This window comes from Oncorhynchus mykiss, chromosome 1 (genome assembly GCF_013265735.2).
Source record: "Oncorhynchus mykiss isolate Arlee chromosome 1, USDA_OmykA_1.1, whole genome shotgun sequence".
NCBI classification, from domain to species: domain Eukaryota; kingdom Metazoa; phylum Chordata; class Actinopteri; order Salmoniformes; family Salmonidae; genus Oncorhynchus; species Oncorhynchus mykiss.
The window spans coordinates 21,269,705-21,289,316 of NC_048565.1; the positions used below are offsets into that span (position 1 = coordinate 21,269,705).

At 42.7% G+C, this 19,612-nt stretch overlaps 1 protein-coding gene across 1 annotated transcript in view; it reads left to right on the forward strand.

Annotated features, from left to right (window-relative positions):
* The first annotated feature begins 1,422 nt into the window (after nt 1-1,422).
* The window catches only part of LOC110507602 (cartilage intermediate layer protein 1), a 31,935-nt gene continuing 13,745 nt past the window's right edge, over nt 1,423-19,612 (forward strand). Inside the window, exons 1-6 of the mRNA XM_021587735.2 lie at nt 1,423-1,955; nt 12,705-12,803; nt 14,507-14,776; nt 17,892-18,074; nt 18,913-19,068; nt 19,203-19,520. Of these exons, the coding sequence (XP_021443410.2) occupies nt 1,892-1,955; nt 12,705-12,803; nt 14,507-14,776; nt 17,892-18,074; nt 18,913-19,068; nt 19,203-19,520 (1,090 nt within the window). The 5' untranslated portion in view covers nt 1,423-1,891. The remainder of the gene's footprint in view (nt 1,956-12,704; nt 12,804-14,506; nt 14,777-17,891; nt 18,075-18,912; nt 19,069-19,202; nt 19,521-19,612) is intronic.

Below are 19,612 nucleotides of genomic sequence, written 5' to 3' on the forward strand. Positions count from 1 at the left end.
GAATTATCCAACCTACCTGAGGGAATTTTACGGAATAACTCCTAAACATCATTACAGTTGCTGATGATGTATTTGCAACTAGTCAGTGCATTCTATCTCACAAGCATGGCTCTGTGTGTTTTGAAGTGAGTGTTTGTTGAATGGCATGCCATATGATGCCACTTCCCTCTTTGCAGAGAATCATCGTGCAATCAGCAGTTGTTAAAGTTACAAATTCTAACCAGAAGTTGACCATCTGGCATTGTCATACTGTCTGCGAGTACACAAATGATGTGAAGCTCTACTCTAGTGCCACGTTCAAGACAACTCGGAAACTCGGAACCTCCGAGTTAAAATGTGAGTACGTTTTTTTGCGTAGCACTTCCTATTGGAAGCTTATTTATCTCAAATTTTGTGCACAACTTGAGATTTTTTCCTTTGCCAAGATAATCCATCGATTATCTTGGCAAAGGAAAAATTCTCAAATGTTCTTGTTACTTACAACCTCATGCTAATCGCATTAGCCTACATTAACTCAACCATCCCAAGGGGGACCCACCAACCATGTAGAGGTTAACAGTCTGATGGCCTTGAGATAGAAGCTGTTTTTTCAGTTTCTCAGTCCCAGCTTTAATGCACCTGCACTGACCTCGCCTTCTGGATGGTAGCGGGGTGAACAGGCAGTGGCTCGGGTGGTTGTTGTCCTTGATGATCTTCTTGTCATGCCATTCATCCACCGCCATCACCTCATGTTTCAGCAGGATAATGCATGACCCCCAAGGATCTGTACACAATTCCTGGAAGCTGGAAATGTCCCAGTTCATCCATGGCCTGCATACTCACCAGACATGTCACCCGTTGGGCATGTTTGGGATGCTCTGGATCGACGTGTATGACAGCGTGTTCCAGTTCCCACCAATATTCAGCAACTTTGCACAGCCATTGAATAGGAGTGGGACAACATTCCACCGGCCAAAATCAACAGTCTGATCAAATCTATGCGAAAGAGATGTGTCACGCTGCATGAGGCAAATGGTGGTCACACCAGACAGTGACTGGTTTTCTGATCCACGCCCCAACTTTTAAAGGTGTCTGTGACCAATAGATGCATCTGTATTCCCAGTGATGTGAATCCATAGATTAGGGCCTAATGGATTTATTTCAATTGACTGATTTCCTTATATGAACTGTAACTCAGTAAAATCTTTTAAATTGTTGCATGTTATGTTTATATTTTTGTTCAGTGTAGTTCTTTTGATGAATTGTATGACAAAAACATGTTTTGCATGACAAAGTATATATTTTTGGTTATGGCCAATTTGAATGCCATTGTTACACAATTAACAGGCTTGTTTCATCAATTACACTACACTGAGGTTGAGCATACTGTAGAAAAGCTGTTTGTTTTTACGAGTTCTGTATACAAACATAATCGTAATATCTTAGTGTGATGCATTCGGTGTACTCTGGTGGATACAACCTTCAGTAACAGCCCAAAAACGTATTACAATCCAGACAGAACCGATGAAATCTTACTCTGTGGAAAGTAAAAAAACACCCTTTTATTTGAGGTAATATTCCTCCCCGCTCTCTCCTGCATTTTTTTGGGAGTGTTATGGAAGACACAGATGTGAGAGAGCACTGGCCAATGGTGAGCAGACGGGGGCTGGATTAGACTGCACTCTGGGTGTCCCTTCTTTTAAGACTCCTGTTCCCCCGTCTAATTTACAATCTTCATATGGCTGGGTTTAGGGACAGGAGCAGGTTTCCAACCATCATCATTCACACCTGAGAGCACTCAGACTCTGTAGCCTGACATTTTGAAGAACAACACAATTTCCTCTTGACTTGATAATATATTACAAGCAGAGAGAGAGAAGGAAAGCATCCAAGTGTGTGATTGTGGCACACCATGTGGGACTTTACAAAAGTGTCACTACTCCTGTCTTTCCTGGTGGCAGTGGCAGCGGCTCAAGGTATGTCAAGTTAATGTCCCCCTCAAAATGTGATCTTAGTTCAGATTCACTATTGATGTGCAAATAATTATATCACTCAGCCTTTTTACATATTGCACAAAAAGTCATTGAAATTGTTTGTGTACTCATCAGCAGAACTAATTTTCCAGGACATTTTAGAATAGGTTCTTCGTAACACTGCCACTGTGTTTTGTATCATTGCCATTGTCTTGCATGCCATTTAACTGTAGCTGTGGTAAGCAATGTCATTACTCAAATGAGAACTTCATAATAGCCAATTCAGCCCTGAAGCCTGAACAGCTTCATCATTCTGACACATGCTGTCAATGATCCACTGCTTGTCTGTAGTAGCTCATTCTTATGGCATAAAAGTATACATTGAGTGGGCAAAACATTAGGAACACCTGCTCTTTCCATGACAGACTGACCAGGTGAGTCCTGATGAAAGCTATTATTCCTTATTGATGTCACTTGTTAAATCTACTTCAATCAGTGTAGATGAAGGACAGGAGACAGGTTCAAGATGGATTTTTAAGCCTTGAGACAATTGAGAAAAGGATTGTGTATTTGTGCCATTCAGAAGATTTACAATACATATAACACGTTGAAGGTCAGTGTAGCACTCTCTCTCTGTGCGTGTGTGTTTGCAGTGAAGGCACTACATGGATTAAGGTAGACCCACGCCACCATTCCACCCGTGCCTGCAGTCACCTGACTGAGAGAGAAATAAGGAGGACACGAGGGCACAAACTGAACTCACACAGTCTCAATTATCAGCCAGTAGATATGCAAATTAACTTCCCTCCCGTGGCTAATTAAAAAAGAAATACGCTTACATCTTTACATGCTGCTGCTTTAAGCTTTACCCGCACCTACGGTCTGACTGGCACCCAATTAAAAAGCTTATAGAAAGTGGTGCATAAACACTGAGTGTACAAAACATTAAGAACACCTGCTCTTTCCATGACATAGACTGACCAAGGGAATTTAGGTGAAAGTTATGATCCCTTATTGATGTCACTTGTTAAATCCACTTCAATCAGTGTAGATGAAGGGGAGGAGACCAGTGAAAGAAGGATTTTTAAGCCTCGAGACAATTGAGACATGGATTGTGTATGTGTGCCATTCAGAGGGTGAATGGGCAAGACAAAATATTTAACTGCCTTTGAACGGGGTATGGCAGTAAGTGCCAGGTACACCAGTTTAAGTGTGTCAAGAACTGCAACGCTGCTGGGTTTTTCACGCTCAATAGTTTCCCGTGTGTATCAAGAATGGTCCACCACTCGAAGGACATCCAGCCAACCTGACACAACTGTGGGAAGCATTGGAGTCAACATGGGCCAGCATCCCTGTGGAACACTTTTGACACCTTGTAGAATCCATGCCCCGATGAATTGAGGTTGTTATGAGGGCAAAGGGGGGTGAAACTCAAAATCAGGAAGGTGTTCTTAATGTTTTGTAAACTCTGTATATAAGGAAAATAGCGACAGATCTAGCCCTTCCATTTTAACATTTAAAAAAAATGTTATTAGTTACGATTACTATTTTTGAATTTCAATTTGTTACATTTAATTTTGTTATGAGTTTTGTGCACATGTACTTTAAGATATAGTGTTTTGGCACCAAACGGTGTATGGCACTAAAATAAAAATAAACCAATCAAATCATTCATTAGAAATACTTGCACACATCTCTGTCTTCCTGAATTTAAACTTTGCAAGGTGAGAAAGTAGCCTATCCCAGTGGATGTCAGTGTTGGACCAGTAGTGGTTCTTTAGTTGTGAATAGTGAGATCATACTGTAGCACCACAGGGGGGCTGTCTGTCTCTGCAGGGACATCCCACCACTGTAAGTGTTAATCATGTTGTGTCAAGTCATCAGCACTCTCATTTTACTAACATGCTGTCATGTTAATGAGAAGCAGATGGATGTTACGGGTAACACATGTTTCTCTGGGGGCGATTATATAATGTCTTTGTAGGGATCAGGGCCCCTCAATTTGAGGGGTGTGTGAAAGTTAACTAGTTATTATACAGTAAGTGTGTAATAATGGATAGATAGCCTTGGGATTCTTTAAGAATTCAGTGCAAGTACTGGATAGTTTTGCCTGTTCAGGAAAATTACCACACTGACTAGGTGTTTGATAGAATGGATAGTGATGTATTCACTCGCCAGCACATTGTGGCAGGCATGGGGAGTATTTGTCCCCATCTCACCTCGATACATTACCCGCCGGCTGGAGCACTCACCAAGTCAGCACTCACCAAGTCAGCACTCACCAATAAAACAAGTAAACACAAATCCTCTATCCCACTTTCTCACCTAACTGACTGGTGAAATGACTCTCTCTGGTTTCCCCTCTCCCTGTCTCACTCTTTCCTTTTACTTTTCATTTCCCCTCTCCATGTCTCACTCTTTCCTTTTACTTTTCATTTCCCCTCTCCATGTCTCACTCTTTCCTTTTACTTTTCATTTCCCCTCTCCATGTCTCACTCTTTCCTTTTACTTTTCATTTCCCCTCTTGCTCCTTCTCTATCACTTTCCCTCCATCATTATCCCCATCCCGCTCAGAGTTCGGAGATTTATGATGTGTTTTCCCTATTTGAAGAGACAGCTTCTGCTCCTGGATGCAATACCGAAATGGACTATACCGAAATGGAACACTGTGACTATCAATCAAGCTAAACCAAGTCCCAGGTCTTAGTGGAGTGTTTTAAAGAGCCAGATGCCACACATGCTGCCCGTAATGAACTGTAATCTCCCATACCCATACCAGTCTCGGGATAGAGGTGGAGGTGGGCCATATGGGACCATGAAGAAGCAGTCTCAGAGCTCCAAAGTCAATGTTGTCCCTGTGCTAATTGGCTTCATTCAGAGGGACTAGCTCATTCTCCAGATGCTGGCCACAGACTGACTGGAGAGCAGTGATCCAGCTAAACCACAATCACCACATCAGGATGTGTAGCCCATTGACTTAAATGAGAATGGGAGGGAGAAGAAAGGGATCAAAGTCCCTTGTATTCCCAGCAATCATCACGTGAAGGCCCAAATGATATGACTCCGGTTTCTCTCTGGCTCACTACCGTTTGAAGATGCGATGCCTGCGTTTGAGGATGAAAGTGCACAAACATTACTTTGAGGCATAGGACTAGGCTAATGCTCAAGAAGCAGTTGTTTCTAGAGCTCGTGTATACCCATTGCAGAAACCCAGGTGAGCACTTGCAGTGGACTTAATGTGGAAATACCATTGAGGCCAATTGTTTTGTTATAGCCTGAATGAGGAAATGCAGTGTGGTAGAAAAAAATCACATTAAGAACACAAAGCCTCTGTGTTCTTTTTTAAAATCCCGCCAAATCTTGTGGTGGATTTGCATCATTAGTTCATGTCAGGGGCAAAACTGTATAATGAGGCACATATGCCTTTGACCAAGAATCAGTCAGTGGCTCCCCAACCAGCCCTGAAGCCAAGATTGATGGAGGGAGAAAGCAGATAGAGAGAGAGACCATCTGATTCTTCTACCACAGCACACCTCAGCCAGATAATAGGCCATCTAAACAAAACAACTTCCACATGTCTGCAAGTCCACGGCATAAAAACTCACATGCATAAGTACACACACGCACACTTTCTGGGCAATCATTTAATGTCCAATGGTTTGACACAAACCCTTGTCTAAATAAAATGCTTCTGATTTTGAACAAATATCTCCTTATTGCTTAAATCTTAATAAGGCCAGGTGACGGATGTTTCCAGTGCTCTAACACTTCACTGCACACACCTGTTATTACAATTAAGTGTGGGGCTGTGGCATGGAAAAGTTGCATCAACACTATGTGGAGAGACGCTCAACATTCAGCCCAGTGCTCAGTCCCGCTGTCACGGCCATTGAAAGAAGAGGACCAAGGTGCAGCGTGGTGAGCGTACATATTCCTTTTATTATTATGACGCCGACAAAAACAATAAACAATCCAAAAACCAACCGTGAAGCTAAAGGCTATAGTGCCAACAAACAAAGACAACTTCCCACAAAGAAAGGAGGGAAGAAGGGCTACCTAAGTATGGTTCCCAATCAGAGACAACGATAGACAGCTGTCTCTGATTGAGAACCATACCCGCCAAAACATAGAAATACAAAATCAAAGAAAAACTAAACATAGAATGCCCACCCCAAACCACACCCTGACCAAACCAAATGGAGACATTAAAAGGCTCTCTATGGTCAGGGCGTGACACCCGTGATCCTCCACTCCATCCAAGCTGTTACATAACACAGAAAAGTGTTTTTACATTTTCTTCTTGTAAGGCTCTGGAATATTTTAAACAATATCCAGACCTGCTGAAAGGCCTGTGTCTCGGCCCAGACAGATTTGAGTTGGCAATCTGTCTAATCTGACTACTGAAGTCCTTTCTCTGGGTAACTTCAAAACTTATTTTTTCATTTTCTGCAACTTTTTATTAGTATCTGGCTGCTGCCGAGTGTGCATGCAGCTCTGTCTCGGAAAACATGAGAAGGCAACAGGAGAGGAGAATGGCATTTAGAAGGGCCTGCAGTATTAATAGATGTTTTTGTCCTTGTGTACCCTGTAACTAAAGCCCAGCACCACTTTATAGTGGCAAGATCTCCAGAATAAGTATCAGAGTCCCGTAGACACAACAATGCCAGCCACACCAGGCATTGGCGACAGAATGGCCAAAGCAGTGCAAGGGCAGAAGCAGGAAGAGGGGAGCTTGAGACAATACTGGATCTGACGTAGAAATTCTAACACCCAGTTGAGAGTTCGTCTCCATCACTAATATAACATTGCATGGCATTCAGCTTTATTACGAGAAGCTAGCCTGTATATCTATATTAATAGAAGCTAGCCTGTGTGTCTATATTAAGAGAAGCTAACCTGTGTGTCTATATTGAGAGAAGCTAGCCTGTGTGTCTATATTAAGAAAAGCTAACCTGTGTGTCTATATTAAGCGAAGCTAGCCTGTGTGCCTATTTTAAGAGAAGCTAACCTGTGTGTCTATATTGAGAGAAGCTAGCTTGTGTGTCTATATTTTGAGAGAAGCTAGCCTGTGTGTCTATATTAAGAGGAGCTAGCCTGTGTGTCTATTGTGAGAGAAGCTAACCTGTGTGTCTATATTGAGAGAAGCTAGCCTGTGTGTCTATATTTTGAGAGAAGCTAGCCTGTGTGTCTATATTAAGAGAAGCTAGACTGTGTGTCTATTTTGAGAGAAGCTAACCTGTGTGTCTATATTGAGAGAAGCTAGCCTGTGTGTCTATATTAAGAGAAGCTAGCCTGTGTGTCTATATTGAGAGAAGCTAACCTGTGTGTCTATTTTGAGAGAAGCTAACCTGTGTGTCTATATTGAGAGAAGCTAGCCTGTGTGTTTATATAAAGAGAAGCTAGCCTGTGTGTCTATATTGAGAGAAGCTAACATGTGTGTCTATATTGAGAGAAGCTAGCCTGTGTGTCTATTTTGAGAGAAGCTAATCTGTGTGTCTATATTGAGAGAAGCTAGCCTGTGTGTCTAGATTAAGAGAAGCTAACCTGTGTGTCTATATTTTGATAGAAGCTAGCCTGTGTGTCTATATTAAGATAAGCTAGCATGTGTGTTTATTTTGAGAGAAGCTAACCTGTGTGTCTATATTGAGAGAAGCTAGCCTGTGTGTCTATATTAAGAGAAGCTAGCCTGTGTGTCTATATTAAGATAAGCTAGCATGTGTGTCTATTTTGAGAGAAGCTAACCTGTGTGTCTATATTGAGAGAAGCTAGCCTGTGTGTCTATATTAAGAGAAGCTAGCCTGTGTGTCTATATTAAGAGAAGCTAACCTGTGTGTCTATATTGAGAGAAGCTAACCTGTTTGCCTATATTGAGAGAAGCTAGCCTGTGTGTCTATATTGAGAGAAGCTAGCCTGTGTGTCTATATTAAGATAAGCTAGCCTGTGTGTCTATATTAAGATAAGCTAACCTGTTTGCCTATATTGAGAGAAGCTAGCCTGTGTGTCTATTTTGAGAGAAGCTAGCCTGTGTGTCTATATTAAGAGAAGCTAGCCTGTGTGTCTATTTTGAGAGCAGCTAACCTGTGTGTCTATATTGAGAGAAGCTAGCCTGCGTGTCTATATTAAGAGAAGCTAGCCTGTGTGTCTATATTAAGAGAAGCTAGCCTGTGTGTCTATATTAAGAGAAGCTGGCCTGTGTGTCTATTTTAAGAGAAGCTAACCTGTGTGTCTATTTTGAGAGAAGCTATGCCTGTGTGTCTATATTAAGAGAAGCTAGCCTGTGTGTCTATATTAAGAGAAGCTAGCCTGTGTGTCTATTTTGAGAGCAGCTAACCTGTGTGTCTATATTGAGAGACGCTAGCCTGCGTGTCTATATTAAGAGAAGCTAGCCTGTGTGACTATATTAAGAGACGCTTGCCTGTGTGTCTATATTAAGAGAAGCTAGCCTGTGTGTCTATATTGAGAGAAGCTAGCCTGTGTGTCTATATTAAGAGATGCTAGCCTGTGTGTCTATTTTAAGAGAAGCTAACCTGTGTGTCTATATTGAGAGAAGCTAGCCATTGTGTCTATTATAAGAGAAGCTAGCCTATGTGTCTATATTAAGAGAAGCTAGCCTGTTTGCCTATATTGAGAGAAGCTAGCCTGTGTGTCTATATTGAGAGAAGCTAGCCTGTGTGTCTATATTGAGAGAAGCTAGCCTGTGTGTCTATATTAAGAGAAGCTAGCCTGTGTGTCTATATTAAGATAAGCTAACCTGTGTGTCTATATTGAGAGAAGCTAGCCTGTGTGTCTATATTAAGATAAGCTAACCTGTGTGTCTATATTGAGAGAAGCTAGCCTGTGTGTCTATATTGAGAGAAGCTAGCCTGTGTGTCTATTTTAAGAGAAGCTAACCTGTGTGTCTATATTGAGAGAAGCTAGCCTGTGTGTCTATATTAAGAGAAGCTAACCTGTGTGTCTATATTGAGAGAAGCTAGCCTGTGTGTCTATATTAAGAGAAGCTAGCCTGTGTGTCTATTTTAAGAGAAGCTAACCTGTGTGTCTATATTGAGAGAAGCTAACCTGTGTGTCTATATTAAGAGATGCTAGCCTGTGTGTCTATTTTAAGAGAAGCTAGCCTGTGTGTCTATTTTGAGAGCAGCTAACCTGTGTGTCTATATTGAGAGAAGCTAGCCTGCGTGTCTATATTAAGAGAAGCTAGCCTGTGTGTCTATATTAAGAGAAGCTAGCCTGTGTGTCTATATTAAGAGAAGCTAGCCTGTGTGTCTATATTAAGAGAAGCTAGCCTGTGTGTCTATTTTGAGAGCAGCTAACCCGTGTGTCTATATTGAGAGAAGCTAGCCTGCGTGTCTATATTAAGAGAAGCTAGCCTGTGTGTCTATATTAAGAGACGCTTGCCTGTGTGTCTATATTAAGAGAAGCTAGCCTGTGTGTCTATATTAAGAGAAGCTAACCTGTGTGTCTATATTGAGATAAGCTAACCTGTGTGTCTATATTAAGAGATGCTAGCCTGTGTGTCTATTTTAAGAGAAGCTAGCCTGTGTGTCTATTTTGAGAGCAGCTAACCTGTGTGTCTATATTGAGAGAAGCTAGCCTGTGTGTCTATATTAAGAGAAGCTAGCCTGTGTGTCTATATTAAGAGGGAGAAAGAGGGTCTGCTAATAGGCACAGAAACATACCTGGAACCATTGCTAATGTATTGGTTCCATTACATGGGACTATACTTTGACCTCTTTCAGTATCTTGTTGGTGGTGGCGATGTAGTGGAGAGGCCTCTGTTAGGGAAGGTTAAACAGGAGTAAGGACCTCAAACAAAGGAGGAAATCCAGTTAGGTTTAAGTGTGTTTCCTCTAACATAACAGTGTGTTTCAACATGTTTTGGATGAGGTAACTCCACTGACGTACCATTAGCATGAAACAGCACATATAAAATCACTGGCTTTTTAAATTCACATATAAAGTGTTAACAAGCCACTCAAAGGAACGTTAAATAGTCAAAGTCAACTACTGGAGCCAGTGGACAACTGCCACAGCTGAAGTTGCAAGGCTGACGTGTTTATATTATATTAAATATGGATTCCGACATAAAAATCTTTAATGCCATTATGCACCTCATTAAATTACTCTTGTAATCTTTTAATGGTTTAGGCTTCAATATCAAACATATTGAAGTGATAAGTGTAAGCAATGTGCCCCTGTTGGAGTATCCAAGGCTGGTAATAGTGCAGTTCTCTGTCCAGTAGATTGTTAATATGACAACGTCACTTGGAAGTGTGTCCAAGCCCGCATGGGCACACCAGCAGTGCAGAGGTAATGCGGAGAGACATTTGTTTCTATTTAGCCAGTGATTCCATCATGTCAATCAAATATTAAAACCCCTGTCTATAATCTACAGCATCAAGCCAGATATGAAAAGCCCACCTTGCATTGAAAGATAGCCCCTTGCTTTACTGTTAAACACACAGCTGCAGTATGTAGGCCTGCAAAGCTGAGGGCAGCGGTCAGTCTGGTTTAAGCAGACTGCAAAGACTGACCTGGAACTTATGTAATACCACTTGTAAGAGAAGCCATTCACTGGGTTGAAGACCATACTAGGAAAAAATGCTCCAAAGCCATACAATTGGAAGAGAATAGTGTTGGCGTAACAAAAAAAGACCCACAGTCAGCAATAAATAGCTGGGACTGAAACTTGCCTCTGCTTTGGGTCTTTGTGACTGCGTCCATAAACTCAGCGGTGGACCTCCTAAAGTGATAAGCGCTCTCACAGACATCCAGCTAGTCAGTCAGGCAGGCCGTGAGACAGTCCGTGGTGGGAATGGCTTTCTCAGGCCACGATGGCTTTAGGCAGGCGGTTGGGAACCGAAAGAAAGGACACACGTCTCCGCTGTCAGCCCTTTGATGCCTGACGCTGACGCATATGTGGGATGTGAGTGTGTGTAATATCAAAGGGCACAACTGGCTACGTTGCTGCATGGGCCATTCCAGCATAATGACAAGATCAGATGAGGATAGAGAGGATGTCAGAGAAGGGAAGAGAAGGCAGATGTAGAGATGACTGATGGATCAAGGCCAAACCGTATCTGTGACGGGGATGAAGTGGAAAAGAGGGGAAAGTGAGGCATATTGGCAGCATATGCTAGACAAGTCACGACTAACGGATGGCTTACGTGAGCTGATTCCTCTCAGCTGTGTGTGTCTCAATGTGTCTCCTCAGCATCCGGGCTTTCTTATTATTATATATTTTTTTATTTATTTTTTTATTTAATTTTTATTTTACCCCCTTTTTTCTCCCCAATTTCGTGATATCCAATTGTTAGTAGCTACTATCTTGTCTCATCGCTACAACTCCCGTACCGGCTCGGGAGAGACGAAGGTTGAAAGTCATGCGTCCTCCGATACATAACCCAACCCAGCCGCACTGCTTCTTAACACAGCGCGCATCCAACCCGGAAGCCAGCCGCACCAATGTGTCGGAGGAAACACCGTGCACCTGGCAACCTTGGTTAGCGTGCACTGTGCCCGGCCCACCACAGGAGTCGCTGGTGCGTGATGAGACAAGGATATCCCTACCAGCCAATCCCTCCCCAACCCGGACGACGCTATGCCAATTATGCGTCGCCCCACGGACCTCCCGGTCATGGCCGGTTACGGCAGAGCCTGGGCGTGAACCTAGAGTCTCTGGTGGCACAGCTGGCGCTGCAGTGCAGCGCCCTTAACCACTTGCTTCCTGGCTTTATTGATGGAGATGTGTTCATTTAAGGGGGGACGTTTGGGCTTTGGAGGGACCCAACAGCCAGGACTTGTTTCAAAGAGGGCAGCCAGAAAACTAGCTTGAAGACACACACAGTTTCAGACACACTATCAAGCCACCAGACATAGACAAGGTTTCCCTCAGAGAGTGGAGGAATGTAACCTCTGGTACGTGGCTCATTGAGAAACCATGAGGAATCATCTCTGCTTGTCCTTCCCACTTTCCCTCTCTCCATCACTCTCCCTCTCTTTCTCCCTCCAGTCCATCTCCCTTTATAGAGGCTCCATCTCATTCATTGGCTTCTGATTAGAGAGAGCGAGAGAGAGAGAGAGAGAGAGAGAGAGACAGAGAGCGAGAGAGAGAAAGAGAGAGAGAGAGAGAGATTTTCCATATGGCCCCAGGTCCTTAATGAGACTGGACAGTGTTTCGTTGAGAAAAAAACTGAACGTGCTTGGACTGTGGTGTAGTCTTCTGACTAGTGTGTGACTGTGTGTGTGTGTGTGATATCAGGTGTTCTCACACACATCTGGATGGAGCTCTTCCAGACTGATTGCTGGCACCTAGCTAGCTCGCGGGGGCGGTAAAAGAGAACCAGGCTTGTCTTTGTATTCTTGTGGCACCCAGACAAGGCCTGGGGATCTGGAAACACAGACACCCCAGCGTCAGTGCACCAAGATCGGGTGTCCCACCACAAAACTTCTCCCTGGCCTTCAACCACAGCCCGCGGAGTGAGACGTAGACATTCCTTTCACATTCACAGACACTGTCAAATTGATGAGAACATGCCGAGGACCAACTCCTCAGACAAGTAGGTCCGCAGACTCGAAAACCGGCTTTCATAAATCTGCTTCTCCCCATTGTAAAACTTGGTGAATCCATTGAGCAGAGCCCCGAGGTCACTGTTACAGTGTTACAGTGTGGTAGTGGTGCAGCAGTGCAGGTAAGGTTGGGCCCTGCTGGTCATGGTGATAGGTTGTATTCATGGTGTGGTTCTCCCCATCCAGGGCCCTTCAGGAACAGCTCTCTGCTCAGGAAGTGGAGTCAGACAGACAGGAGCAGGAAGCTGGCCTACAACTTGCTGACTGAGCCACAGCAGACCACAGGTGAGTGAGCTCACTCCTAATACCACCTGGTTGACCTATACAACCTGAGGAGGGAAAACTCACTCAACAATGTGTCTTCTGCCTCAGACAGAGGGGTTTCCTTCCTTTGATGTACTGAAACTCCCAGGCTTTACACATCCATGGCAAGTGCAGAAAATACATTTTTACAGTTTTATTACATACTAGTAACATTTATACATACGACCCATCATATTTAGGGGTCAAGTCCATTTCCAGTCCAAGGCCAATGTTGAGACTCTATGAGCCCCACCCCCCCTTCTCCAATTCATCAACTATACCCTGTTTCTAATGTGTAATCAATGTTCAGTTCCCACTCAGCTCTCACATTCCATTATGCTTACATTCAGTCTCACTCCTTTGAATGAGCAGTCTGGTGGAATGAGACAATGGTGTTAACCTGCCAGGATCATATCAGAGCAAACAATAGCATGGAGTCTACTTTATATTCACGAGTGCAGTTTAATTTAAGCAACTATTCATTAAATCCAGTCCAAATTAATGTGTAAGCCAACACACACATTATCCAGATACAGGAAATTAAAACTAAATACCTAATGTCACCACAGGGTTGAAAACCACTGGCTTTTAAATGAACAGAGAGACTAGAGAGAGGGGTCACTATGTCTGTTGAGAACGTCTACCGACGATAGCACACAGCACGGTGAGCACACATCTTGACAATGTCCACCAATAGATCACTTCACTTTTCTCTTGATGCCCCCCAAGGGGCTCGTTCCAATGATGAAATCTATTATTCAGAGATCCATGGTATGTTGCTAATGCAACACAGCGAGGCTGTTTCTTCACATCTTTGGAAAACCTAAGAGTTGAACATGTGGCAGACAAAAGCTAGACGACATGACACTTTCCCTCCTCATCTGCCTTCTGAGTTGGCTTGGAAAGAGTTTGGTCAACGCAGGCTCCCCTGGGTGTCTCTACTCAGCAGACAATGACAGTAGCAGACTCTTAAACTGTGCAACCTTCGGCCTTGCGAGTGGCGCAGTGGTCTAAGGCACTGTGAAGCAGTGCTAGCTGTGCAACTAGAGATTCTGGGTTCGAGTCCAGGCTCTGTCGCAGCCAGCCGCGACCGGAAGAAACCATGGGGTGGTGCACTATTGGCCCAGCATCATCTGGATTAGGGGAGGGTTTGGCCGGCAGGGATGTCCTTGTCCCTTCTCGCACTAACGAATCCTGTGGAGGACGCACGGCTCTCGATCTTCGCCTCTCCGAGTCTGTACGGGAGTTGCAGCGATGAGACAAGACAGTCTACTAATTGTATACCATGAAATTAGGGAGAAAAAGGAGTAAATATAAACAAACTGTGCAACCTTACCCCCCAGTTGTGATCCCCAGGGGCAGTGCATGCTTTACACAGTCGCAAGGTGTACAATGTTTCCTCCGATTGGTGCGGCTGGCTTCTGGGTTAAGTGGGCATTGTGTTAAGAAGCAGTGCGGCTTGGTTGGCTTGTGTTTCGGAGGACGCACGGCTCTCGATCTTCGCCTCTCCGAGTCTGTACGGGAGTTGCAGCGATGAGACAAGACAGTAACTACTAATTGTATACCATGAAATTAGGGAGAAAAAGGAGTAAATATAAACAAACTGTGCAAACTGTGCAACCTTACAGTTGTGATCCCTATCTCCTTGTCTATGTCTCCCTTCACCCAATCTGCATGTATGGCAGGCATGACTGAATGGACGTCCTGGTTCAACATCGACCATCCAGGGGGGAATGGAGACTACGAGCGGTTAGAGGCCATCCAGTTCTACTACAGGGAGAGGGTGTGTGCCCGGCCGGTGGCCATGGAGGCCCGCACCACGGACTGGGTGGCAGCAGCAGAGACCGGGGAGGTGACTCACTCCAGCCTGGAGAAGGGCTTCTGGTGCATCAACAAGGAGCAGCCCTACGGACGCATCTGCTCCAACTACTACGTCCGCTTCCAGTGCCCACCAGGTACCCACAGACCACCATGCCCCATTCACATGGGTTATAAAGTAGATGTGCTATAATAGCTTTGTGTTAAGGATTCTGAACCCATACTGTGCTTAGGGGATAATGGCATTTTGTGAGGGGATTAGCCAACTATCCATGTCACCCCTAGTTACTGTGCTGTATACTGAGTCGAAACAGAACCTCAGTGGAGGTAAAGCCACTTAAACCATGTGCTTAGGAGATAATGGCATTTTGTGAGGGGATTAGCCAACTATCCATGTCACCCCTAGTTACTGTGCTGTATACTGAGTCGAAACAGAACCTCAGTGGAGGTAAAGCCACTTAAGCCATGCATCTGCTGCACTGCATTGGCCACTAATGGTCTGTTTTTTTCTTTTTTCACCCTTTTTTTTATTTTTTTCACAAAAAATTCACTGTATCACAAATCCAGTGGGTCAGAAGTTTACATACACTAAGTTGACTGTGCCTTTAAACAGCTTGGAAAATTCCAGAAATTATGTCATGGCTTTAGAAGCTTCTGATAGGCTAATTTACATAATTTGAGTCAATTGGAGGTGTACCTGTGGATATATATAATTCACCCAACTTATTGTGGGAAGCTTATGGAAGGTTACCTGAAATGTTTGACCCAGGTTCAACAATTTAAAGGCAATGCTACCAAATACTAATTGAGTGTATGTAAACTTCTGACCCACTGGGAATGTGATGAAAGAAATAAAAGCTGCAATAAATAATTCTCTCTACTATTATTCTGACATTTCACATTCTTAAAATAAAGTGGGGATCCTAACTGACCTAAGACAGGGAATTTTTACTAGGATTAAATGATAGGGATTGTGAAAAACTGAGTTTAAATGTATTTGGCTAAGGTGTATGTAAACTTGCGACTTCAACTGTACATACTATCTATATACATATAGATATACATACTTTCTTTTAGAATATATCTTTATTATTTCCTGCAAACCCTACCAACTTTCCCCCAATTGGAGTAAACTAATAAATAATAACACTTAGGCTTCTACCTTCAGTTTATACATATTATATACATTTTACAGACACAATCTATTTTACAATAGTTATATTTTCTTTGTTTTTATGTCCTTCCTCCATTTCTGATGTCCGTCCAGTTTCTATTTGTAACTGTGCTATTTCACAGAATTTCTGAACCTATATTCCTTTTAGAGACCCCGTATGTTTTACATTGGTTATCTTGTTATTAGTCCCTCCCTTCAGCTCCATACAACCCCTCCCATCTATCTCTCAACATCATCCATTTGGGATTTCTATTTGCCATATATTTTCCAACTGTGCTGTGATGTTTCACAAAAGTACTGAACCTTTCTATTCTCATAGCTTCTACAGATAGAGAATTAAAGATACATTTTTGTTGCTAAAATAATAATAATATTATTATTTGATTGACCATGGCTTTTCAAATCACCCAGTATTGCTATCTGCAGCGTTAGTTCTAGGCAAATGTTGCAATTATTTAGCCATTCCTGGACCTGTGACCATAAACGAGCTACGTATGGACAGTACCAAAATAAATGATCTAATGACTCTGCCTCCTCACAGCAGAGCTGGGAAGATTGTATCCCCCATATACTGTATATAACATTCTATTGGTTGCAAGAATTTTGTACAGTCATTTAAATTGATAAATTCAAAGTTTTGAATCCGACGTTGCTTTGCGTGTCAATTCATAGACCATGTGCCATGGAATGGGTACTTCGAAATTCTCTTCCCAACTATTTTGCAATTTATATGGCACAGCTGTCAAGTTTTTCATCCTTAAATGAAATTGGTATATGTTTTTATTTATCACACTTTTCTTTAACCATTTATGTTCTTTAATACAGGGCCGACAGACAAATTCCTTACCTTTTTCCCCTTCTACTTGCCTCTTCCATTTTTGTGGTAATGCTGCAATTAGTTGGTTGTAATTTTGGGTAGAGCAGACATTTTCATATGTCTGTGTTAGCTGCATGTCCTATTTATGATATCATTCACTAAAATTATACATTTTTTTAAACATTTCATCGAAAAATACATTTTGTTTTATCAATTAGTATATTTGAGTTTAACCACAGTATTTGTTGTATTATTTGTTCTGTCTTTTCAGGTGGATTATTCTGAAATTGCAACCAACTTTCTAAGGCTTTAAAATAAAAATATTATATTTTGGAGATTATTTCCTTTTCAAACACCCAAAAGTGAGCAGTTGTAATCTGAATAAAGGGAAAAAGGCCATTCTTGAACATGGGGTCAGACATTCCTACCAATTTACTAGAGAACCAGTTTGGATTTAAGTAAAGCTTTTGTATGACTGATGCCTTTAGTGAGAGGTCTAATGCTTTAATATTTAATCATTTCTGCCCACCAAATTCATATTCATTATATAAATAGGCCCTTTAAATTTTGTCTGGCTTGCCATTCCAAATAAAATTGAATATTTTTTGTCCATATAATTTAAAAAGCAGGTCACTGGGTGTAGGCAAGACCATAAGCAAATAGTTAAACTGTGATATGGCTAAAGAGTTAATCAGGGTGATTTTTCCACAAATAGACAGGTATTTTCCTTTCCATGGTAGCAAGATCTTATCTATTTTTGCTAACTGTCTATAAAAATGTATTGAAATGTGATCATTTCTTTCTTTTGGGATTTGTATACCGAGTCTGTCCACATCCCCCCCCCACTAATGATCTGTTCGTCTTTTTTCAACTGTGAAAGTCCTGGACTTATTTTTTCAAACTACAAACTACGTTACTTACATAAAGATGCCGTATCTTAATTTGAGACAGTTTGCTACAGCTAGAAAATAATCATGCAGCAACAAAAAAGGTGAATTATGATTATAATTAATGGACATTTTTTGTTAGGGCAATTCATATCAAGTGACATTTTAAAGTGGAAATGACAAACTTTAGAAGCCTTTTTAAACCTTGAGTACACTACAAGTTTGCATTTCCAAAAGAGTGATCAAATTAAGATCCTACATCCGTAATTCTCAGTCCAGGACTGGAATTTTAGGTCTGTGACCATTCTACCAATTCTATTTCTATGTGGATTCCATACTCACCCTTGTCACAATGTCTTGTCTTGTGTGTCCAGTTCAGGCCTACTGGATGGACTGGTCTGCCTGGGGCCCCTGCTCTGCTACAGCCTGTAATGACGTGGGCATTCAGGTCCGTCAGAGGAAGTGTATGAGCATCCAGCCCATGCCCTTGCTACTGGTTCCGCCATGCCAGGGGCCCCAGACAGAGAGGATGGAGTGTGCCACCCTGCCATGTGAAGGTATCCTCACAACACAACCTACACATAGACCTACAGTGTACATACCATGTCAATATTTAACATCAAGCCAATCATAATAATTATAATTTTTACATAATTCATTCACTACCAAGAGACTGATCAGCTGATCAGGGTCATTATTGACATGAAGACAATCACAACAGATCTGAGATGGAGCTGCAGTATGCGGCTGTTAATAAATACAGTGACTACGGCCACAGTAGAGCCAATGCTGAACCACTTAGAAAAAAGGGTCCATAGGAGAACCATTTTTGGTTCCAAGTAGAACCCTTGTGGGTTCAATGTAGAACCCTCTGTGTAAAGGGTTCTACATGGAACCAAAAGGATTCTACCTGGAACCAAAAATAGTTATTCAAAGGGTTCTCCTATGGGGACAGCTGAATAACCCTATTAGGTTCTAGATATCACCTTTTTCCTAAGAATGTACATTAATACATCTTCTCCACATGCCACAGTTTTGCTAACTTCTCCCTAACATGGGCTTCTAACAATTATCTGTCACCATCGTCAACACACCTTCGATGTTCATAAAGCTCCAGGGGCTTTGATCAGGAGGAGTCTGTCACTGTGCACTTCCCTCTCTAACGGTCATCAGCAGCACTGTCTCCCAGAAAGAGGAGGAAACTACCTAATATGTAACAATTCTGTTACGGCACACTTTCATCAGGTGACCAGTAGCCTGGCAAAAGTCCTGTGATAATATTTTGTTACAATGCATCTTTCACATCTCTCTCATTTTTTTCACCTTTCCTTGAAGCTACAGTTACATTATATGGATCATTCATGTTTATGTCCCATGTCTCTGTGGTTTGACTAGCCAAGTGGACTCAGTGGGGTACGTGGGGAGCATGCTCAGTGACCTGCGGCAAGGGTCGCAGGATCAGAAGGAGGACCTGTGTGAGAACCTCTATAACAGTGCAGTGTGTTGGACGAGCAGCTGAAATCCAGAAATGTGGGAAATATCCATGCCCGAGTAAGTCGTAAATCTAAAGAAACATACACGATATGGCTGTAAAATCTGAATAATCATTCTAATCATGTGTAAAAGTATGCTGAATGTATTGTGTGTGGGTGTTATTGTGTATGTCTGTGTGTGTGTATCTGCAGCCAAATGTAAGCGTGAGTGTCCCGATGGCCGTCCCAGTGAGGACTGTAGCCGCTGTGTGTGTGTGGGCCACATGCTCCAAGGAGAGGTACTCAGTATGACCGGTGTCCCCGTGATGGGGGCCAGGATAGCGCTGGCCAGCCGACCCAAGATCATCCGTACCCGCACTGACGCCAAAGGCCTCTTCAGGCTCCCAGGGGTCTGCTCCAGTTCCCCCAGCCAGCTCTACATCAGGAAGGAGAAGTTTGCCCCGGCGACTGCATCCACCTCCAGCAACAGCAGTGGGTCATCCTGGGTACGGGCAGTCCTAAAGTACGCAGGTGAGGTATACTAAGTTAGTAATATCAACAAATAGCCCAATGATGAAGTATGTTCTCTATGTACTTAGTACTGCTTTGAGCCAGTCAGTCAG